Raw genomic sequence first — 20,857 nt, 5'->3', positions numbered from 1 at the left:
CTCATGTTAAGTGTCTACCAAAGATTCACCCTGGATATGCTAGAAAATAAACATTATATACAAAATGAATTTAGAATTCGTAGGATTCATTTCTCTTGTAAGTAATAAAAAGTCTTAAGAGTTGTCAATATAATGGGAGCCTAGGTATTAATTCATTCAAAATACATATCTCTTTCTTTTGCTCAAAAGTATAGCAAAACAAAGAACCAATGGTGACTTCAAAAAACTTCACATATCTATCAAAGAATCTGTTTTCAGGCAATAAAGACTTGGATTTTCTTTTTGTTTATAACAACTGTGTGAAATACAATACATGGAAATAGAAGGAGACTATCGATTCCTTTCTAAATGTACAATACTACAAACTTGTCAGGACAGACTGAGGCTATACTTATATTGTACCGGCACCAACAAATTTCCCAGTTGTTCAGTGACAGGGAAAACTATGATCGTTTGCCTCACAGGAAACAGAAAATAGGTTTAAAACAGTGTAGGTTTCTTTGTTAGCTTAAAAATTGTAATCCACGGTGGTTTTTCAGAATGCCCAAGTGCTTGATGTCTATATTGAGATTACCTCATAAACATTGGATGCCATTCTGAAACTGAGTAATTTTTAAAAGGTAATCTTCTAAATTGACAAACTAAACATTAGGGAAAAAATCAACTGCATTAATCTTTTAGAAATGATTTTCTTGATTTTGTACCATTTGCCAAGGTTTAAGCACTAGAGAGAAATTAGATCTTTGGTTTTCTAAGCTGTCTCCTCTGCAGCTATATTCAGTATCAGAGGCAAAAACTATTCTGCCAAAGAGTAAATGAATGGAGATCATAAGTGAAGATGAGACCCAAATGCCTATACTTCATTTTTCTTTCATGTTTCAATAATAACACAAAACTGTAGCAACTTTACCTGCTAACGTGCAAGGTGCTTTCCACTTCAATTCTTTTTTTAATCAGTTGGATGAACTAAATGTTGAATTCTCTGTGTTCCTAACTTGCTTCACAGCTATGCCTCAGTTACAGCATTTCAGATTATACTATAATTATCTTTCTGCCCCTTTCTAGAGAGCAAGGACTACATCTTTATTTCCAAACTTTCTCCCATCCTTCAACAACTACTGAAATTCTACTCTGTAGCAGACCTATCTTTGCATTCCTAGAGCCTAGTACAATACCTGGTACAAACTATATACTCAATAGATGAAGGTTTTAAGTGAATTTAAAAATCCACTCATTGTCCACATCTACACTACTGCGCCCAAACACACACACAGAAACATAAACAAACATACTTAAAGGGGTTCTGCTGGAATGCTGTCACTAAGGAAATATAAGCATTTGTTATGGAACTGGATGGTAGAATCATCCTTGTACATTGCAAACTACATCTTTTGACATAGTGTTGACATTTACATTACCATTGAGTTTCATGGTAAACATTTGTCTGATGATTCTTTTAACTTGTTGGCAACTTAATTCCTTGCCAACAAATGGTGCTGGGACAAGTGGATATCCACATGCAAAAGAATGAAGTTGGACTCCTATCTCACACCATATACAAAAATTAACTCAAAATGGATCAACGATCTAAAAGAGCTGAAACTATAAAAATTTTAGAATAAAATATAGGCATAAATATCTGTGACCATGGATTAGGCAATGGTTTCTTAGATATGACCGAAAGCACAAACAACAACAAAAAAACACAGATAAATTGGACATCATCAAGGTTAAAACTTCTGTGCTTCAATGGGCACTATTAAGGAAGTGAAAAGAAAACCTACAGAATGGGAGAACATTTTTGCAGATCATGTATCTGATAAGGGATTTGTATCCAGCATATTTAAATTTAAAGAACTGTTACAATTCAATAAAGACAAGTAAGCTAGTTTAAAAATGGGCAAAGGATATGAATAGACAGTTCTCCTAAGGAGATATATAAATGGCCAATAAGCACATGAAAAGGTGCTCAACATCATTATCCATCAGGGAAATGCAAATCAAAACTCTGAAATACCACTTTATACTCATCAGGATGGGTACAATAAAAAAGACAAATAAATAACAAGTGTGAGGATGTGGATAAATTGAACTGTTATTCACTGCTAGTGGGAATATAAAATGGTGCTGTCACTTTGCAAAACAGTTTGTAAGTTCTGCAAATGGCTAAACATAGAATTACCATATGATCCTGAAATTCCTCTTGGGTATATAACCAAGAGAAAGGAAAATATATGTCCACACAAAAACATGTACGTGAATGTTCACAGCAACATTATTCATAATAGTCAAAAAGTGGAAACAACCCCAATGTCCATCAACTGATGAATGCATAAACAAAATGTGGTACATCCATAAAATAGAATATTACTTGCCAATAAAAGAAAAGAAGCCATGAAATGTACAACAACATGGATGAATCTTGAAAACATCATGCTAATTAAAAGAAGTCAGTCCCAAAGGACCACATACTATATGACTCCACTTAAATGAAATATCCAGAATAAACAAATCTATAGGAACTTAGATTAGTGCTTGCCTGGGGTTTGGGGGATGAGGGAATTGGGATGTAATGGCTAACGGGTGCAGTGTTTCTTTTTGTGGTAATGAAAATGTTCTAAAATTGTGGAAATGAATGCACAATTCTAGGAATATACTAAAAACCACTGAATCCACTTTTAAGTGGATAAATGGTATATAAATTATATCTCAACAAGGCTGTTAAAGTGAAAAAAACAAAAACAGCAACAAAAATTAACTACCAAACTACTAAACTACTGGGCTCCAGCCCAGCAAACTGGTTCATAACCAGAAGCTATAATTTTCCTTACTCATATAATAATCATCTGAAGTATATTTACATTAAAATGGAAATTACTTATTTGTTTTTTGTCCAACATGTTTTTGTACAAAATATCTGAGTGGCTCTCCATTTGAATTCCTCAGAGATCTGAGGAATATGCCCACCTGCTTATTGTAGTTTGCCACTATTCCTTCCCTATTCCTCCAGTGCCCTACTCAGTATTTCCACATAGTAAATTCTCAATAGCTGTGTGTTAAATCAATGAATTAATGCTACCAATACCTGAGGGTTTAAGGTGGTAATGCAAGTGTGCCTACGTAGGAAAATAAGATTGTAAGCAGGTTATCGAAGAAAAAAGTTTTGTTCTTTTATTTTCAACAACGCATAAAACACTGTTTATATTAAAAACCTATATGTAGGACTTCTCTGGTGGTGCAGTGGTTAAGAATCCCCCTGCCAATGCAGGGGACACGGGTTCCAGCCCTGGTCTGGGAAGATCCCACATGCCGCGGAGCAACTAAGCCTGTGCGCCACAACTACTGAGCCTGTGCTCTAGAGCCCACGTGCCACAACTACTGAAGCCCGTGCACCTAGAGCCCGTGCTCTGCAACAAGAGAAGCCACGACAGTGAGAAGCCCACAGACCACAACAAAGAGTAGCCCCCGTTCGCCACAACTAGAGAAAGCCCGCGTGCAGCAATGAAGACCCAACACAGCCAAAAATAAACTAGTTAATTAAAAAAAATTTTTAAAAAGAAACCTATATGTAGTCTCTCACTGGAATTTTAACTTCGTGTCAACCAGGAGATACAGAGCTATTTTTGGAACCTCTAGATCACTCTGAATCTGGTCATTCTCAGTTCTCATAGAGATTTAAAGGAAAAAAAGCCTAGCAAAAGAAAGGACCAGGATGAAAGAGTTAAGTCAGATGGACTACAATTTTTCATACTTTGCTTTGTTCCAGTCACTTTATGAAGAAAAAAATTCAAGCATTTCAGTTGAATTTAAGTCAAATGTACTACAGTCACTTTCAAACATTTAAAATTAGCATAACGTTAAAATAAGGACTTTGAGGAAAGCTTTTAAGAACTCTAAACTTTCAAAGATAGAAAAAAATGTTTAATCAAATTTACAAATTACCTTACTCAAATTTGACTCTTAATCCTTTGTGGCTAATCTGTACAATTTAGTGAGCAATGAACTATTTCTTTCTTGTCTTCCGTACATGTCTGCTGCACTTATTTGCAGAGACATATCTCAAAGACATCGGCCCTTCAAGGGAACAAGGAAATTATTTTTACCCCTGCCCCTTGCTTCTATGTCCTATTACCACAAGGTTTTGACCACTGGATGAGCTGAAGCTTCCCACTATTGTCACTTTTGTCTGTGATGAGTATGATCTTCTATTTACTCATAATCATCCCAGCCAAAATCAGTTTGAGCATTTAATTAAAACAAATGTCATCACAGCCCAGACTATCATAAAGGGATATAATTTCTTTCTGAAATTAAGAAAGAAATGTTTCTACTTTTGGCTATCTTTCCTCTTTCTGTGAGACAAGAACTTTGAAATAAAATAACAAACCTGAGAATCTATGTAATATAGAAGAATCGGCACTGGGCTAGAAGACATTGGACCTAAATTCTGGATCCTGGTTCTATCACTTCTCAGAGTCTTCTCTGTAAAATGACATGACTGTTTGACCTACCACAAAGAATCAAAAAGATTATATATGTGGAAGTCCTTTGACAGGGAAAGCACCATGATAGTATAACATACAGAGTAATGCTTTGGAGTGCATAAGTACTGTATGTAATAAATATGAGAATAGTAGAACTCCCCTTCTACATTATTATTTGTTCCTCTGTCTCTACCCTACCCATGCAGACTTCTGGAGTACCACTATGTGCCTTCATGTTGGCTGGACTTTCTTCTTTGGCAAAGCTACCAGTTTCAACCTCCTGTCATGATTCTCTTTAGTAGCACCCTGGAGTAGGCAAGGTTGATCACCAATGGTCTATCCCTAATATTCCCTTACAGGGCAGGGCTTCACTAAATTTTTCACATCACAGTCCATACGAAGTGCTATTATTTCTACATCCATGGCACACTGTGACAAAGGGGTTCTCTGGTTCCCCAGTGCCCATCCACCTGCATGAAGGCTAAGAGGCTTGAATGTATCAGACATTGTTGGAAAACTCGGCAACCTCTCACTTCCTCCTGCAGAGGGGAAGAGTACAGTGATCAAATCCAAAAACCATAATGGTAAAAACCAGAGTGTATCAAATAACAATAAAAAACAGGCCAAGGGCTTCCCTGGTGGCGCAGTGGTTGAGAGTCCGCCTGCCGATGCAGGGGACATGGGTTCGTGCCCCGGTCCGGGAAGATCCTACGTGCCGTGGAGTGGCTGGGTCCGTGAGCCATGGCTGCTGAGCCTGGGCATCCGGAGCCTGTGCTCCGCAAAGGGAGAGGCCACAACAGTGAGAGGCCCACGTACCGCAAAAAAAAAAAAGAAAACAAACAAACAAGAAAACAAACAAACAAGAAAACAAACAAACAAACAAAAAACAGGCCAAGATCCGATCAGATTCAGATATACTGTAACCTCATAATGCCTCCTGTGGAAGCTGAGGTTCCAGATGGTGAATGTAGGGGTAGAAGAGGAAATACAGACACTCTCCTAGGTATAAATTAGGATGAAGGTAAACAGGGAAAGCAAAAGGCCACAGAGCAGTTGGGTTTTCCAGATCTTTGAAATATGAGCTGATGTGGGCACACATACATTCCATTTTCAGAGTCCACACACAAGTGACAAGACATCCAGAAACAGGCCTTACCTTTCAGTTGTGTCATGTGACAGCTGTCTGTCAAAATTAGGTCAAGGCTGTTCAGCACAGCAGTGACATACTGATAGAGCTATTTCTGCTGTCAGTTGGATGTTTCTAATCTAAACTTGTCCTGGATAAAGAAAATCAGACTGAAACAAAATTATAAAATAAACTGGCTATGTTGCCTTCAAGCCCCATTACTGGTGGCTGACAAAAGGCAGTTTCCTCTGATCCCTTTCCAGTCTCCCACATTGTGGCTAAGTCTTCCATAAGCAAACAAAACATAAACATCACCCCATCCTAGGCTGCTTCAAAAAACTGCTGCTGTAGCTACTAACGAATTGAGCATTCACCTTGAAGGCTTTCTGCACACATTAGAACCTTAGAGTCCCTGTGATCTAGAAAACTTGCTATACCAACAGAACAGGAAAGCAAACTTTCACCTCAATGAAAGTTTATTTTAAAGGTAGTCTGGGGACTTCCCTGGTGGCCAGTGGTAAGGAATCCACCTTACAGTGCAGGGGCCATGGGTTCCATCCCTGGTCAGGGAACAAAGATCCCACATGCCACAGGGCAACTAAGCCCATATGCCTCAACTAGAGCCCGCATGCCGCAAACTACAGAGCCCATGTGCTCTGGAGTCCGCATGTCACAACTAGAGAGAAGACCGCACACTGCAACAAAAGATCCTGCATGTCTCAACGAAGATCCCGTGTGCCGCAACTAAGACCCGACGCAGCAAAAAGTAAATAAATAAATAAATAATAAATAAATCTTAAAAAATAATAATAAAGGTAGTCAGCAAGCTCAGGCTACTTACTATACCAAAATAACACAGACTGGATGATTTAAATGACACAAACTTATTTCTCATGGTTCTGGAGGCTAGGAAGTCCAAGGTCAAGGTGTCAGCAGATTTAGTTCTTGGTGATAGCCCTCTTCCTGCTTTGCAGACCGCTGCCTTTTTGTTGTACCCTCACGTGGGGTACACAGAGAGCAAGCTTTCTGGTCTCTTATAAGGGCCGTAATCCCATCATGGGGATTCTGCCTTCATGACCTCTTCTAAGCTAATTATTTCCCCTATCTCCAAATACAGTTGACCCTTGAAGGACACAGATCTGAACTGTGCAGGTCCACTTACATATGAAATTTTTTTCAATAAATACATACTATAGTACTAAACCATATGAGGTTGGTTGAACATGTGGATGCAGAACCATGGATAAAGAGTGCCCACTGTAAAGTTCTAAGTGGATTTTTGACTGTGTGGAGGGTCAGCACCCCTAACCCCCACATTGTTCAAGGGTCAATTGTATTATACTGGGGGTTACAGCCTCAAAATCCGAGTTTCGGGAGGACACAAACATTCAGCCTGTAACAGAGGTTTTTGCCAAATACCCTGGAGACTGAGGGGTATGAGTCATGAAACTCCATCAAATCACAATAATAAAATGTACATATATGTCCTCAAAGCACTGTTTATAAGAGTGTATGTATATATAAGTTTGTAAACACACACATATCTAACCTTGATATTATATACCTATTTATTTTTGTGACACTGTATAGTTTATAACATGTTTTAGCAGCAATTTAAATTGAAGTCCAGTGTATTTTCAGCTACTGATACCTTCTAAGAAGGCAAGTTTTATAATCACAGATGTTTGTTAAGTTGTATGTGGTCCTATAAGGCACAAGACATCTTTACTTTGAAAAGAAGAACCACCAAGTCCTGGATGGCAGGATAAGAACAGTGAAAGAATTCACACACCCAAATTATTGAAGTTCAAGTTTTCACTTTCTGAAGATGCTATCAGCTGTCTCACTTCTCCCAGTCTACTGAATATGTTCCACCTCTTATCCCGCAGACCTTTCACCAAACCCTAAATCAGAAGAATGGTGAAGGGAAAGAGTTATAAATTGCTTCACAACAAACTTCATTTCAGAACCAAAAAGCAACTGCACCATTTAGATATCTGTGACTTGTGAATTTTCAGTCTATAAGTTACAACTCTCTATTTAACTTTGAGGACTCAATATTCAAAATTAATAATTACTTTTTACACAAATGTGTAAAGAATGTGTAAAAATAAAGTATCTTTAACTTTCATTGCATAAAAAACAACATATTCTGTTCTAATATATGAATGTCAGAGTCATGAAAATTAATTTTTCTTTTTGCTATGTTAAAATGCACTGCTGTGTTCACATTTTAAGTGAAGATGACTATGGAAGCAAGTTTTTTCCTACACTCAAGATTCATGATATCAAAATGCTTACTGAATTGAGAGTTTCAGCTGGGTTTCCCACACACAATTTTCCATGGTGGAAACAACTGAGGCATAGGATTCTGTGCATCCACACATAACTTTGAAATATATTTCTATGAGTTTGGAGAATATGCCAAGTTTTCCAACAGCATCAATGTGGAAAGCAGGCCTGGCTAAAGAGCTCCTGAAATATGAGTGCCTTATATAAAACATCTGAAAATGACAGATGACAGATACCAAGGGATAAAGATCACAAACTTCCAAAGAAATTATAGCAATGATTGTGTCACTGATTGTCACTATTAGTCAATATTTACTATGATGGTTAATTTTATGTGTCAACTTGACTGTCCATGGCATGCTCAGATTATACATTATTTCTGGATGTGTCTGTGAAGGCATTTCCAGATGAAATCAGCATTTGAATTGGTGGACTCAGTAAAGTAGGTTGTCCTCCCCAATGCGGGTGGGCATCATTCAATGCCTTGAGGACCTTTACAGAACAAAAAGTGGAGGAAGGAGGAATTTGCCCCTTTTTCCTCCCTCACTGTCCAGCTGGAACATTTCATTTCTTCCTGTCCTCAGGAAAAGATGGTGGTGAATTACACCACCGACTTTTCCGCAGATGGCAATCATGGGACTCCTACTGGTCTGTTTTTCTGGAGAACCCTGACTAATACATTTACCTAACATTTACCTAATGGCAGCAGTGAACATAATATTCTGTGGTACACGGAGAATGTAGAGACTCTGCTCCCTAAAGAACGAAATTATCTCTCAGGAGAAAAACTTCTCAAATATGGCTTGTTCAACTGCTTATATAAAATTCACATCTACTCTCCCCTACATCTTATGTTATAAACAATAAAAAATGCATCTATAATCTAGTTGGAAAGAGAAATAGAGTTAGAAGATCTGGGTTCAAATTCCAGCTCTGTTGCTTACTACATGCAGCCTTGGCAGGGCTCAGTTCCTTCCTCTCTAAGAGTACATTAATAATGCCTACTCCATATATTATAATCAATGTGTATTATGTATAGTTAGGCATTTAGTTAAAGAAGTTTTTTGAAAAATTTCCTTTACTTTTCCGTATATTATAAACAGTAAACTCTTATCTTTTTCCTCAAGTTTCTACCTTACAATATTTGATATTTATGACATTCAAGGGTGACTGCTTTGATGGTTAGTGTTATGGGCCAAATACTTGTTCGCCCCCCCAAATTCATATGTTGAAGCCCTAACCTCCAATGTAATGGTATTAAGAGGTGGGGTCTATGGGAGGTGATTAGGCTTAGATGAGGTCATGAGAATGGGGCCCCTATGACAAGGTTAATGCCTTTATGAGAAGAAACCAAAGATATCTAACTCCACCTCCATCTCTCTCACTACCTCTCCCTCCCCTTCTTCCCCCTCACCTTCCTCACTCTTTCTTCTCACTCTATCTCCCATGTGAGGACACAGAAAGAACTGGAAGCCAAGAAGAGGGCTCTCAGCAGGAACTGAATTGGCTGGCACCCGGATCATGGGAATTCATAGCCTCTACAACTGCAGGAAATAAATGTCCTTTGTTTAAGCCACCAGGTTATGGTATTTTGTTACAGCAACCCGAGCTGAATAAGACAAATAGCATTCACTCATTTGCATGTAAATGTTCTTGTATTAAATCCAATGAAATAAAACTTTTTTTATTGCTTTACAGATATCACCTGGTAAAAATTACTAATGGCCTCTGCACTTTTTTCAAAAGTGTTTTTATATTCTTTCTTCTTTTGACCCATAAAAAACAACTTTGTGAGATATACAGGATATGGATTATTACCCCTATTTTACAAACAAAGAAACGAAGTACAGCCAGAAGTTCAGAGGTCACACCGGTGATAACAGGCTCTTTCTGATCTAATTCAGTTTTTGATAATTCCAGACTGCTCCCAGCCAAAACAATCTCATGGACCTGATTTTATGCCACTCATTTTGTGAATAACATCAGAAAAGTATTCAGTAGGATACTGGCTTAACCATGAGCATAATATTTTTCTCAGTATTAAAGAATAAAACCAAGTCTTACACACAAAGTTGCTTCATTCAAACCCCAATTGCAAGACACACACATGGCTTAAAGTTGGCTCTCAGGGGTGTTGTACCATAAACTGCTATAAACAGATTTGGACCCCGAGAATGTAGAAAGAAAAGCCAGAATGAAGTGTATAATAGTAGCTGTTACATTTTTAAATGTTGGAGCTATTTTAAAATCCTTTTGCTTTGACCGATTTTCTGTGCTTGTAAGTCTCTCTTCCCTCCCCAAAACCTACCTTGTTTAAAGACTTTTCAATTAGTATGTGAAACCAAAGGGTCAGGGGCTTGAAAATGACACAAATCATCCCTAACTGAAATTATTCTAATATGTGCTGCCATTTCATTTCACAAAAACTGTTCTGCCCAAACGTGGATATGCTCAAGGATATGTTATCCAGAAGAATTATCCAGAATTCTATCCATAATGCATTATCCAAAGAAACAAATTGTACACTGTAAATAAAGAGCAGTTCTCGGGCTTCCCTGGTGGCACAGTGGTTGAGAGTCCACTTGCCGATGCAGGGGACACGGGTTCATGCCCCGGTCTGGGAAGATCCCACATGCTGCGGAGCCACTGGGCCCATGAGCCATGGCCACTGAGCCGGAGCCTGTGCTCCGCAGCGGGAGAGGCCACAACAGTGAGAGGCCCGCGTACTGCAAAAAAACACAAAAAATCAAGCAAAAAAAAGAGCAGTTCTCTCACTGCAGAAAGTTCTAGTCAACAGTCATGCTCTAGAGGTCAGCAAACAACACCAGGGATTCACCTCCTGTTTTTCTAAATAAAGTTTTATTGGAACATAGCTGTGCCCATTCATTTACATATTGTCTATGGCTGCTTTAGTACTATAATTGCATAGTGGGTAGCTGCAACAGACACACCTTACAGTCTACAAATCTAAATTATTCACTAGCTGGCTCTCTAAGAAAAGGTTTGCTGATCTTGCTCTAAATCATAAACTCTGAACACAGGGGCATATCTGTCCCTGTTCACTGCCGTATGTAACCCAGCTTATATTTAATGAGTATCTAACATGTAGCACTGTCCTTGGCACTGAGGCAGCTGCCTTGAACAATACAGATAATGTCCCTATTCTCATGGTTTTCACAATCTGGTGAGAAGTTCAGGTAACACAACAAGGAAGTAAATAATAATATGTAAGGCAAGGCTGAATGTTAAAATGAGAATAAAACAGAAGGTACAGAACATGACTGAGAGGCAACTTCCATTTAGGTACTCAGGACAGGCCTCTGGGAGAACCTAAGATCAGAACAATTAGAAACAATCAACACTGCAAAGATGTGTGGCAAAAAAAAAAAGACAAAAAGGGAATAGCAACACCAAAGCCTCAGAACAGAATGAATGTGATGACTCAATGTGTGAAAAGGAAGGCCCATGTGGCTGGAGAATACACAAGCAAAGCAGAAAAGGCAGATGAGGGGAATGAAGTAGGGAGGGCTAAGTACAGGAGTCTGAATTTTATTCTAAATATGATGGAAAGCCACCACAAGATTTTAAGCAGTGAGGAACGCGATCAATTTAAATTTTTAAAGATCATTCTGGTGCTCCTAAATGGAGACTAGGTCAGGGAAAAGCAAAAAATGTGTTAGACAAGTTAGGGAACTTCTGCAAATGTTCAAGTGAGAGATGGTGGTGGTTTGGCTTCGACTACAATGGCAGCAGTAGAGATGAAAGTGGAGAAATTCAAGATATGTTTTGAAGTGATATTCGACTGGCCTTTCTGATGGTTGTTGTAGACTGAGGAAATAAATGCCAGTAGTTGAAAACAAATTCTAGATTTTTAGCTTGAACAATTGGGACATAGTAGTGTGAATTACAGACATGGTACGGAAGTACAAATAAGAGCCATCACTTACTGAGTGCTATTATATATTAATATTCACTCTCCTTCACATTTAATTTTCCTAACTATCTTGAGGACTTAGGTACTATTGTTATTTTTCATTTCACAAATAGGAAACTGTAAAAATTCTGGGGTGGGATAGGGAGGGTGGGAGGGAGACACAAGAGGGAGGAGATATGGAGATATATGTATATGTATAGCTGATTCACTTTGTTATAAAGCAGAAACTAACACACCATTGTAAAGCAATTATGCTCCAATAAAGATGTTAAAAAAAAATTCTGACTGTTCAGTAAGAAACACATTTTACATCGCTGCCCAAAATGCACAAATATATAAATGAAACAGAGAAAAAAGTTACACAAAGCAATCTTTACCCTTACCACTGTGCCAATATTTTCTGTTCTATTTCATTTTTTAAAATGTTGATTGTAACTGGCAGTTTAAACAACACTGATCCAAATCTTAGTAATTAACAGTACAACCATATAGTAGACTTTTTAAGAAATAAGTCTCATGACTCACTAGGACTACCAAACACTAAAAAGGCAAGATGAAACATAAAAGATCAATCTGTTGAATATTGGGGTTACAAAAAGATTGTGGTCCATGAGAGTGTAATGGCAATGATTCTGTGAGCTACAATTTGGAAATATTCTTTTATTATTATTATTTTCTATTGCTATGGAGGTCTGAAATCAAACAGATATGCCTACTAACATTTAAAACAGGCAGAGATGCACTTTTCTGGAAAAAAAATATTAAAAGCAAAATAAAATAGTTCTTCAACCTCACTCTCACCCTAAAGGGAGTAAAAAGCTGTAGAAAGACCAGACTGGCAAAATTTTAAAAGGAAAAGACTAGACTGGTAATGTGACAAATCATTACGTTTTATAATGAAGGACAGCATCTTAAGGACAATGGCTTAAGATGCCCAGCAACCCTTCATTTGTTGGACAAGTACTTTGCGGTACTCGGGCCTCTCACTGTTGTGGCCTCTCCCATTGCAAAGCACAGGCTCCAGACGCGCAGGCTCAACGGCCATGGCTCACGGGCCCAGCTCCGCGGCACGTGGGATCTTCCCGGACCGGGGCACGAACCCGTGTCCCCCGCATCGGCAGGCGGACTCTCAACCACTGCGCCACCAGGGAAGCCCAGGACAAGTACTTCTTGATTGATCAAGCTACTCTCATGCTTTCTCGCTTAATTACCGTTAGTAAAAAAGGATGAGATCTGTTCTGGAATACAAATACTTTATTTCCCCCAATTCCTTAAGTTTACAGGAATAAAAACTGTTTTAAAACCTATGTTAATTACTGAAAATTCATATAGCACTAACCTAGTAAATTCTCTCCCTCCCTCCCTGCATCTCTGAAGGGGAAAAGCGACAAGGACAAACCGCAGCCTCCATACATCAAAGGCTTGAACCAGCACTACAGCCGATACAACATCAAGTTCACTGACACTCCTAGATCGCTCCGCGACACGGTCAAGGTCCTTGGGAGCTCACACACACTTTTACTCTGCACCGATCTCACCACTCTTCCACTGACCTCTAGCCAACCCAGGATCCTGTTGGGAAGAGTCATGAAAGGCAGTAAGATCCGGACAATCAGGGGAGCCTGCGTAGCCCCTTAAGGTTCCAATGATGCAAATGCAATGCCTCAAGATATTTCTTAAGGATGAGTTAGGTTATCCCTCTAATCCCAATTTTTCTCCACAGAAGCTGGAAGGGAACCACCAGGACACAGAGAAAAAAAGCCAAATATCAGGTTTTGGGGGAGGGGAGGAGCGAGGGCAGACACGGCTAAAAACACCCGAATCAATTCCTCCGAGAGCCAAGCAGCAGAGGCCGGCAGCTCGCGGCCACGTGCACTTGCTGAGGGAACCGTTCCAAAGAAACCTGACCCCATCGGAATCGGCACGCCGCTCGGCGGCCGTGTTTATCCGAAAGGAACGCTACAAGTTGTTGCCCGCATCCCTCCTCCCAGCTTTGTCAGGGGCCACGCGCGCCGCCCGCACGCCCACACCGACACCCAACCCCTCTCCAGCCCTGCCAAGCCCCGAGGGCCAGGGGACAAGCGTAGGGTGAAGGCCCCTAAGCCGCAGCCCACCCGCCCCACCCAGCCCAATTCCAAGCCGAACCGGCCCTCCGCGTCCCCGGGCGTCGACCGGGAGTCGTTCTGTGGGGCGCAGGCACCTCTTCCCGGCCACCCCCAGCAAAATATCGCGGAGAGGCCGCGTCCAGGTGAGGGGCTGAGCCCCGCAGGCGCCGCAGCCCGGCCGCCTACCTTCCTCAGCGCGGTAGCCGCACACGGGCGGACGCCGCTGCCCTGACGACCTCAGAGCTGACCCCGTCAAGGGACGGTGAGCTCCCGGGGTACCTCAGGGAACCCCGGGGCTGGGCACCCAGAGGGGCCGGGAAGGGCGATGCCCCAAACCCGGGCCGCGCGCCCCGCCTGAGGGAGGGGGGGCGGGTCCCGCGGCGGATGGAGACGGGGAGGGAGGCTGCCGGGTCCGCTCCGAGAGCGACTGAGACTCTAGACGCGAAAAACCCGGGGGTGACGGGGTAACTTGGGAGACGGGAAGGCGAGAATGGCCTCAGACGAATGACGCGGGCCTCGAGCGTTAAATCCCTGCGGCGTTCGGCCCGCGCGGCGGCAGCGGGCGCCGGGCCCCGCTCGGCGTCCTCACCTTCTTGGTTCCGGGGGCGCCCGCGATCCGAGACACTCCTGTCAGGGAAGAGGAGCGCGCCGGCTGCCCCCCTAGAGTCTCCTGCTGAGGGGACATCGCTTCCATGAAGAGGACTTTCAAGCAAATCCCAGCCCAGGAGGAGGCTACGCGGGCATGTCCGTGGGACGTTGGCCGGACGGGCGAGGACGCGCGAGGCCGAGGCGGGCGCCAAGCTCAAGCAGCGAGCCGGGCTCCGAGTGCGAGCCGCGCGCCTCCCGTCGGGGCCATGTACAGCCGCCCGCGCTCGGCACCGCAGCTGCAGGCGATTGCGGCGGCGACCGCCCGTCAGCGCCGCGGCCGCCCCGCCTCGGGCCCGCCCCTCGGCGCCAGGCGCCCCGCGCTGGGCCCTCCCCAGGCCGCCCTCCTCCGGCCGCGGCCCTCCCCGCGCCGGTCCGGCCTGAGGCGCGCCCTTCTAGATATATATTAGGGCACGGGCGCCCGACTGACCTTCTCAGTCTGCGCCTCCGAATGGGGCCAGCCCGAAGGAGCTCACCGGCCGGTGTCACGAACGCAGGCCTCTAGCGTGGATGCGCGCCTCTCCAGCTGCCCAGCCCACTCGCACGCGACCCCATCCCTTCCCGCGCCGCGCCCGTGGGGAAGGCGCCCCGTTAGCGCGTGGAGCGGCGCAGCTGTGGCGACCTCAGCCTGAACAGAGGAGTGGCAGCGATTCCTGCCTAGCTCTCGGCCGACCGCCGAGGGGTCCCCCGCCCCCGCCCCTTCCCCGCCCGGGAGGCCGGGGACGGAGTCGCACGTTGCAGAGGGCCGCGGCCGCGCACGTGGGAAGCCCGCGGCGCCGCCTGACCTGTCGTGCGGTTCCGCACGTTAGCCTGCCCGCGGTGGCTCTGCAGCCGCCCGGCAGCAACCCCTGCGCAATTTGCACTGGCGGTTTCTCTGCGAGCTGCAGAGACCCGGGCATTCCAGACGTGCAAGCGCAATTAAGGAAAATGCGGCAGAGAGAGGACTCTGAAATTTGGCTTAGCTATTGAGAAGGCTACAATATGTGGAAGTGTTTATCAGATATCTGCGCTGAGAGCATAACTTCCTGTCAGCCCAAATAGTGGCAAATTTTTTAAAGGCTAAAGAATAATCAGAGGGAGAGGATTTGGAGCCGACCTGGGCTGAGTTGAGTATTGCCTCACTTTGCAGGACTGGCTGACTGGGGCGGATGATTCGGTAGGTGGCATTCTTCCCTTGGAGTCAGGACTCCATAGGGCGGATTAGTGATGAAGGACACCGCTCTATGATACTAGCTTGTGGAAGAGGTTTGTTTGTTTTTCTGTAAGAAATAACAGATTGAGGCCCCTGCTGGGTTGGGCTGCTGTCAGGTCAGGTTGTAGAAGAATAGGGTTCTGGCCAGCTCTGTTCCAAGCAGAAGTTGCTGTCCAAAACCTACCCACACACTACCACCACCACCAAACCCCGGAATTGTTTATTGTGGAAGTAGTGGGGAGAAAATATTCCAGCCCAATTTAAGCCTCGTCCATATCACATTGTTTAAAGTAGGCTTACACAGGCTTTGTAAATCATGCATGCACATATATATATATATATATATATATAATTTTATAAATCATATACACACACACACACACACGTTTTCAGGTTGACTCTCTGTGCTTAGATCCATGTCCAGAGACAGGACTTTGCACTCACCCTAGAGTTTTTCATGAATTTTACACTGCAGAGGGCTTTGCAGCTCTTTTCATTCCTTGTTGAAATCATGTTATTGTGATTCCTATCATGAATGGATGATTTCAGTTCTCTTGCTCTGCTTCATTTTTTAATTTCAATATTTTTTAAGAATATTTCATGTAATTTACTTATTATGTTTAAGGTTTATTATCTTTGTCTTCCAGAGAGCAAGACTCCTTATTGTTGTTCATCCCAAGTGCCTAGACCAGTGTCTGGCACAATAAATATTTGTTGACTCAATGAATGAATGACACGCAAAAAGGATATGAGATAGATCCAGAAGGGCCAGGCTGTAGTTGGTTATTTCAGAGCCTCGTGTATTAACAGCTGTTTCTTTTTGAGATAAATACCTCGTGCTCCAAATCAAAGTATTATTTAGACTGCATATATGGAAAACCCACTTTCACTTCTTAATTTCTAAGCACTTTTATTTCAAAATCCGTTAGTTCTGATTTGCTTAGAAAACTGTCCTACCCCTCTCCTATAAGGAGTTTTGAGGGAGGTCTCACTTCCTAAATAAAACTGAGTTTGCTCAGATTAATATGATTACCAGTGTAATGATTTAAGAACACAAATCAGATCACATCACTCCTCTGCTTAAAACCTTCTTTGGCTCCTTATGTCTATGGAATAAATTTCAAATGCTATAGTACAAATGTCAGTACAATCTGACACCCTTGCCATCACTTCTTTCTTTTCTCATTTCTTACCCCTTTTCACCTCTCACCCTTTTCTCCCTCTCATTGAACTATTTGCACTTCAAGAACTTGTCTTGACCTCTCACATCTTCATGGCTTTGAACCTGCTGTTTCCATTGCCTGGGAAATTTTCCTTCTATATTTTCCAACCTACTGCTTTATACTTACTTATCTAGTGCAGGGTGCATAGTAAATACCCAATAAATATTTGTTGAGGAAATAAATCTTCAACACTTACGTTAATAATTAAATCAGGGAAATCTTCCTGACTTTATTACTCTTTACCTAGCTACCTCCACACACCAATCACACACAAAGGGTTAAGTGCACCTTCTGTAGTAGTAACAGATAACATTTATTGAGTGCTTACTTGTTTATTGAGTGCTTACTTCATATCAGACACTATTCTAAGCATTTTACACATACTAATTTACTTAAATCTTCATAATAATCCTGCAGGGTAGATTTCCTCACACTTTACTTTCCAAATTGGAAAACCAAGCCACAGAGATGTTAAATAACTTGTTAAACAGCTGTTAAGAAGTGAAGCCAAGCTTGGAACCTGGGGAGTCTGCTCCAGAACCAGTGCTCTTAACCACTTGGATGTACTGTCTCTCCTGTGTGTGGTTTCTTCTCTTTATAGCATGTATTACACTATACTATTATTATCTGTTTTACCTGCCTGTAAGCTCCTTGAAATTGAAGGTTATATTTATTTGTCTTCTTTGTGCCAGGCACAGAAGTATGCTTTCAATGATTTTTTTTTCAATGACTTACCTTTGAAGGAATGAATGAATAAAGTATTAGAAACAACCATCTTCATTTTGCTGCACAGTAATAAGGAAGATGCTCTGATAGCGAAGAAACAGTCCTAGGCTAGTCCTGTCATCCCTTAGATAGTAAAAACTATTTTCCCTTCACTGGAAATGTTATGTTGTAGAAAAGGGTGATGCCAAAAAACAAAAGTGATGACAAGGCAGTTGAAGGAGTGTGATGACCATGTCTGACACAAGCAGGATATATCCAGAAGATTTTGAAACAAACTATTAAGCAAAGTACTAAGAATAGCAACATTTAACAGCTGGGAAATACCAATAGCAGACTTTAACAGGAACCAATCTAAGAATGAATCCAAAATGTTTTGCCAACCATTAGATTGAATAACAGTGAATAAGGTTAGCTGTAAAGTGAGATGTCTATGCAAGGTGTTCATTCAGTGTATATTTATTGTGCGCCTGCTATGTGCCAGACACCGTGCCAGGTGCTTGGAATATGGTTGAGTCCACAGGTATAGTCCTTGCAAGCCCCAAAATGCACACAAGAATCATTGGCAGTGCTATCCAAATATCCTAGAGCCAAGCTGCAAACAGATAGCCCACAGAGTGAATTCAGGCATGTTTTTCAACGTATACACTCTTTTTTTTCAAACTTGTTGCCAACCTTTAAAATCAAGATAGTTTACATAAAAATCTCTGTCGTCTTGAAAAAAATCAGAAAATATTGTCAACACTCAGCTCAATTTCTGCAAGGCAACAATCAGCTAAAACTGAGTTGTAGCTGTTATTACATTTCATGCTCACAACAACCCTATGATTGTCCTCTCACCACTGTCCCTAATGCTGGGGAACCACTAATAGGTAAGGCAATGGAAAATGAAAAACTGGCAAGAGAGGAAGAGAATAGGGCAGAGTAAAATGAGAAACACCGTGTGTGTGTGTGTGTGTGTGTGTGTGTGTGTGTGTTGAAAGCCAAAGTAATAAGAGGTTTTCAACAAGAGAAAAGATTGACAGTGTCTAATGTTGTAAGAGATCAAGCCCTCTCCGAGGTAACTAGGAGCCTTGATAGAAGAGAGCTTTTGACTTTACTTAATTATCAAGATCAGATGTGGGGCTTTCTTTATCATCCTAGTTTAGAATCTCAAAAGGGGCTGTTTCCTTACAGAACATAATCCCAGTTCTAAGAGTGGAAGCTTATGAAGTGGAAGACGTGGGAGTTAGGAAAGGGAGGAAGGAAGAGATAGAGGATGTTAGGAGTTCAGGCTAGAAAAAGAGCTAGGGACCAGACCGTGAAGGACCTTAGATTTTATGGTAAATATTTGGTTATTTCCTAGGGAAAGTGGTAGAAAGGGAACTGGCATCTGTTGAATGCCTGCCATGTGTTAGGTATACCTCACATACATTATCTCATTTAACCTTGACCATCACCAAAGATGTGGGTATTATTATACTCACTTTAAATATGAAGATGAGGCTCAGAGAATTGTTAAGCAATTTTCTGAAGTCACACAACCAAAAAGTGATGGAGTCAGGATTTGAACCCAGGTCTGATTGAATCCAAAGGCCATATGCTTATGATGTGAACAGTATTATAATATTATTAACAATAAATACCATTCATTGAGAGTTAGCTTTGTAGAAATATGTATTAGGTAGCCAAACACTTTGCTAAGCGTTTTACGCACTATCAAAATATTTGAAACAAAACTAAGGGCTTTATGCCCACCCTACAAATGAAGAGCCTGATACTCAGAGATATCAAGCTACTTGTCAAAGATTATATAGCTATTGAGTCCAAGAGCCAGAATCAAACCCAGGGCCCCCAAACCTATGTTCTTAACTGCTACACTTAATGGTATTGTCTTAGTTTTTTTCCTTATGAATGAAGAGCATCATACATTGTGTTGCATCCATTTCATGTGAGATAAAACTAGATATGACCCTAAACCCTTCTGCTTAGTCCATGGTAAGCTTGCTTGCTGGTCAGAGGCTTAACTTAATCATTTAAAAAATGTATTTTACAAAGCAACTTGATATTTTAATAAATAGCAAAAAAAAGGAAGAAAAAGGTGTTTTCCATCGAAGTTTAGGTTGCTCTGTAAGCCAGGCTAAGTCTACCACATGCCTCGTGCTCCTGCCTGTCCTTCAAAGGTAAGCACAATCTGTGACACTTCTCTCCCCCACAAATCACTTTGGGTTTAAAAATTTTTTTCTCTTTGTTTTTCCTAGGCATTTCAATTGACTGAATGTTTTTTAGCTCTGTCTACATGTTTATGTTATAATCCTCTCCAGAGATTTGTGGAAACTAGCTCTTTTAATTATACTCCTGTTTCTCTGCTAGATCTGCTGCACAGTTGATTATTATCTTGCTGATATGGTAGAGTTAGGGAGCTCAGTAGATTCAGGAATCTGTGCAAGATTGCTCGACTAATAAGTGGTGGAACAGCATTCTAGTCCACTTGTTACTCTCAAAACTGTGAGACTTAAATTCTTAACCTTAAATCCTATTTAAATTATAAATGAAAATTACCTGTTGCATACTTGCAATATAAAATAACAGAAAATGGTACTGGTAATTAAACAAAAATATGGCTTATTTTTTAATAGTGCTTATGTCAAATAAAAAGAACTTAGAGATGAACATTCTGAAAGAATTTTTACTTTAAAGCATATTTTTCAAAGCATCTTATGTGCAACACTAGTCCCTTAAGATGCTTTTAGGGAAAAAAGGGTTCCATAGTGAAGGGTTTCATTGGAAATACTACTAACGTGTATTAGCACTTACTACGGTCCCTTGCCCCCAACTTTCTTTTTTCTTCACTGCCAGCTTTTGGAGAAGGGAATCCATATGAACTGCCTCCACTTTTTCATTGCCTTCCTTGTAAATATGAGATACCTTCCATGATTTCCCAAAGATCAAATGCAAATAGCTTCTATAATCAATTCAAGGATAACTCTTTGTAGCATATGATCGGCCACTCTTCTCTTGGCAGCTATGACACTGTACTTCTCATTCATTCATTTCACAAATCTATATCAATTACCCAGTTGTGCTTGCTACCATCTTAAGCACTGATGGTACAAAATGAACAATTTAGACATGCTTTCTACTCTCCTGAAGC

The 20,857-nt window shown here is 41.4% G+C and overlaps 1 protein-coding gene across 1 annotated transcript in view; it reads right to left on the bottom strand.

The window, feature by feature from the left end:
• ARHGAP20 (Rho GTPase activating protein 20) overlaps positions 1–14,635 on the bottom strand; it is a gene marked incomplete at both ends in the record, with an annotated part of 148,318 nt that extends 133,683 nt beyond the window's left edge. Inside the window, one exon of the mRNA XM_082845165.1 lies at positions 14,531–14,635. Coding sequence (XP_082701291.1) covers positions 14,531–14,635 — 105 coding nt within the window. The remainder of the gene's footprint in view (positions 1–14,530) is intronic.
• Positions 14,636–20,857: the final 6,222 nt, after the last annotated feature.

The sequence above is a fragment of the Leucopleurus acutus genome (genome assembly GCF_964270905.1).
Source record: "Leucopleurus acutus genome assembly, chromosome: 8".
NCBI classification, from domain to species: Eukaryota; Metazoa; Chordata; class Mammalia; order Artiodactyla; family Delphinidae; genus Leucopleurus; species Leucopleurus acutus.
Note: the sequence above shows the minus strand (reverse complement) of the source record. Positions and strands in the feature narration are given on the sequence as shown.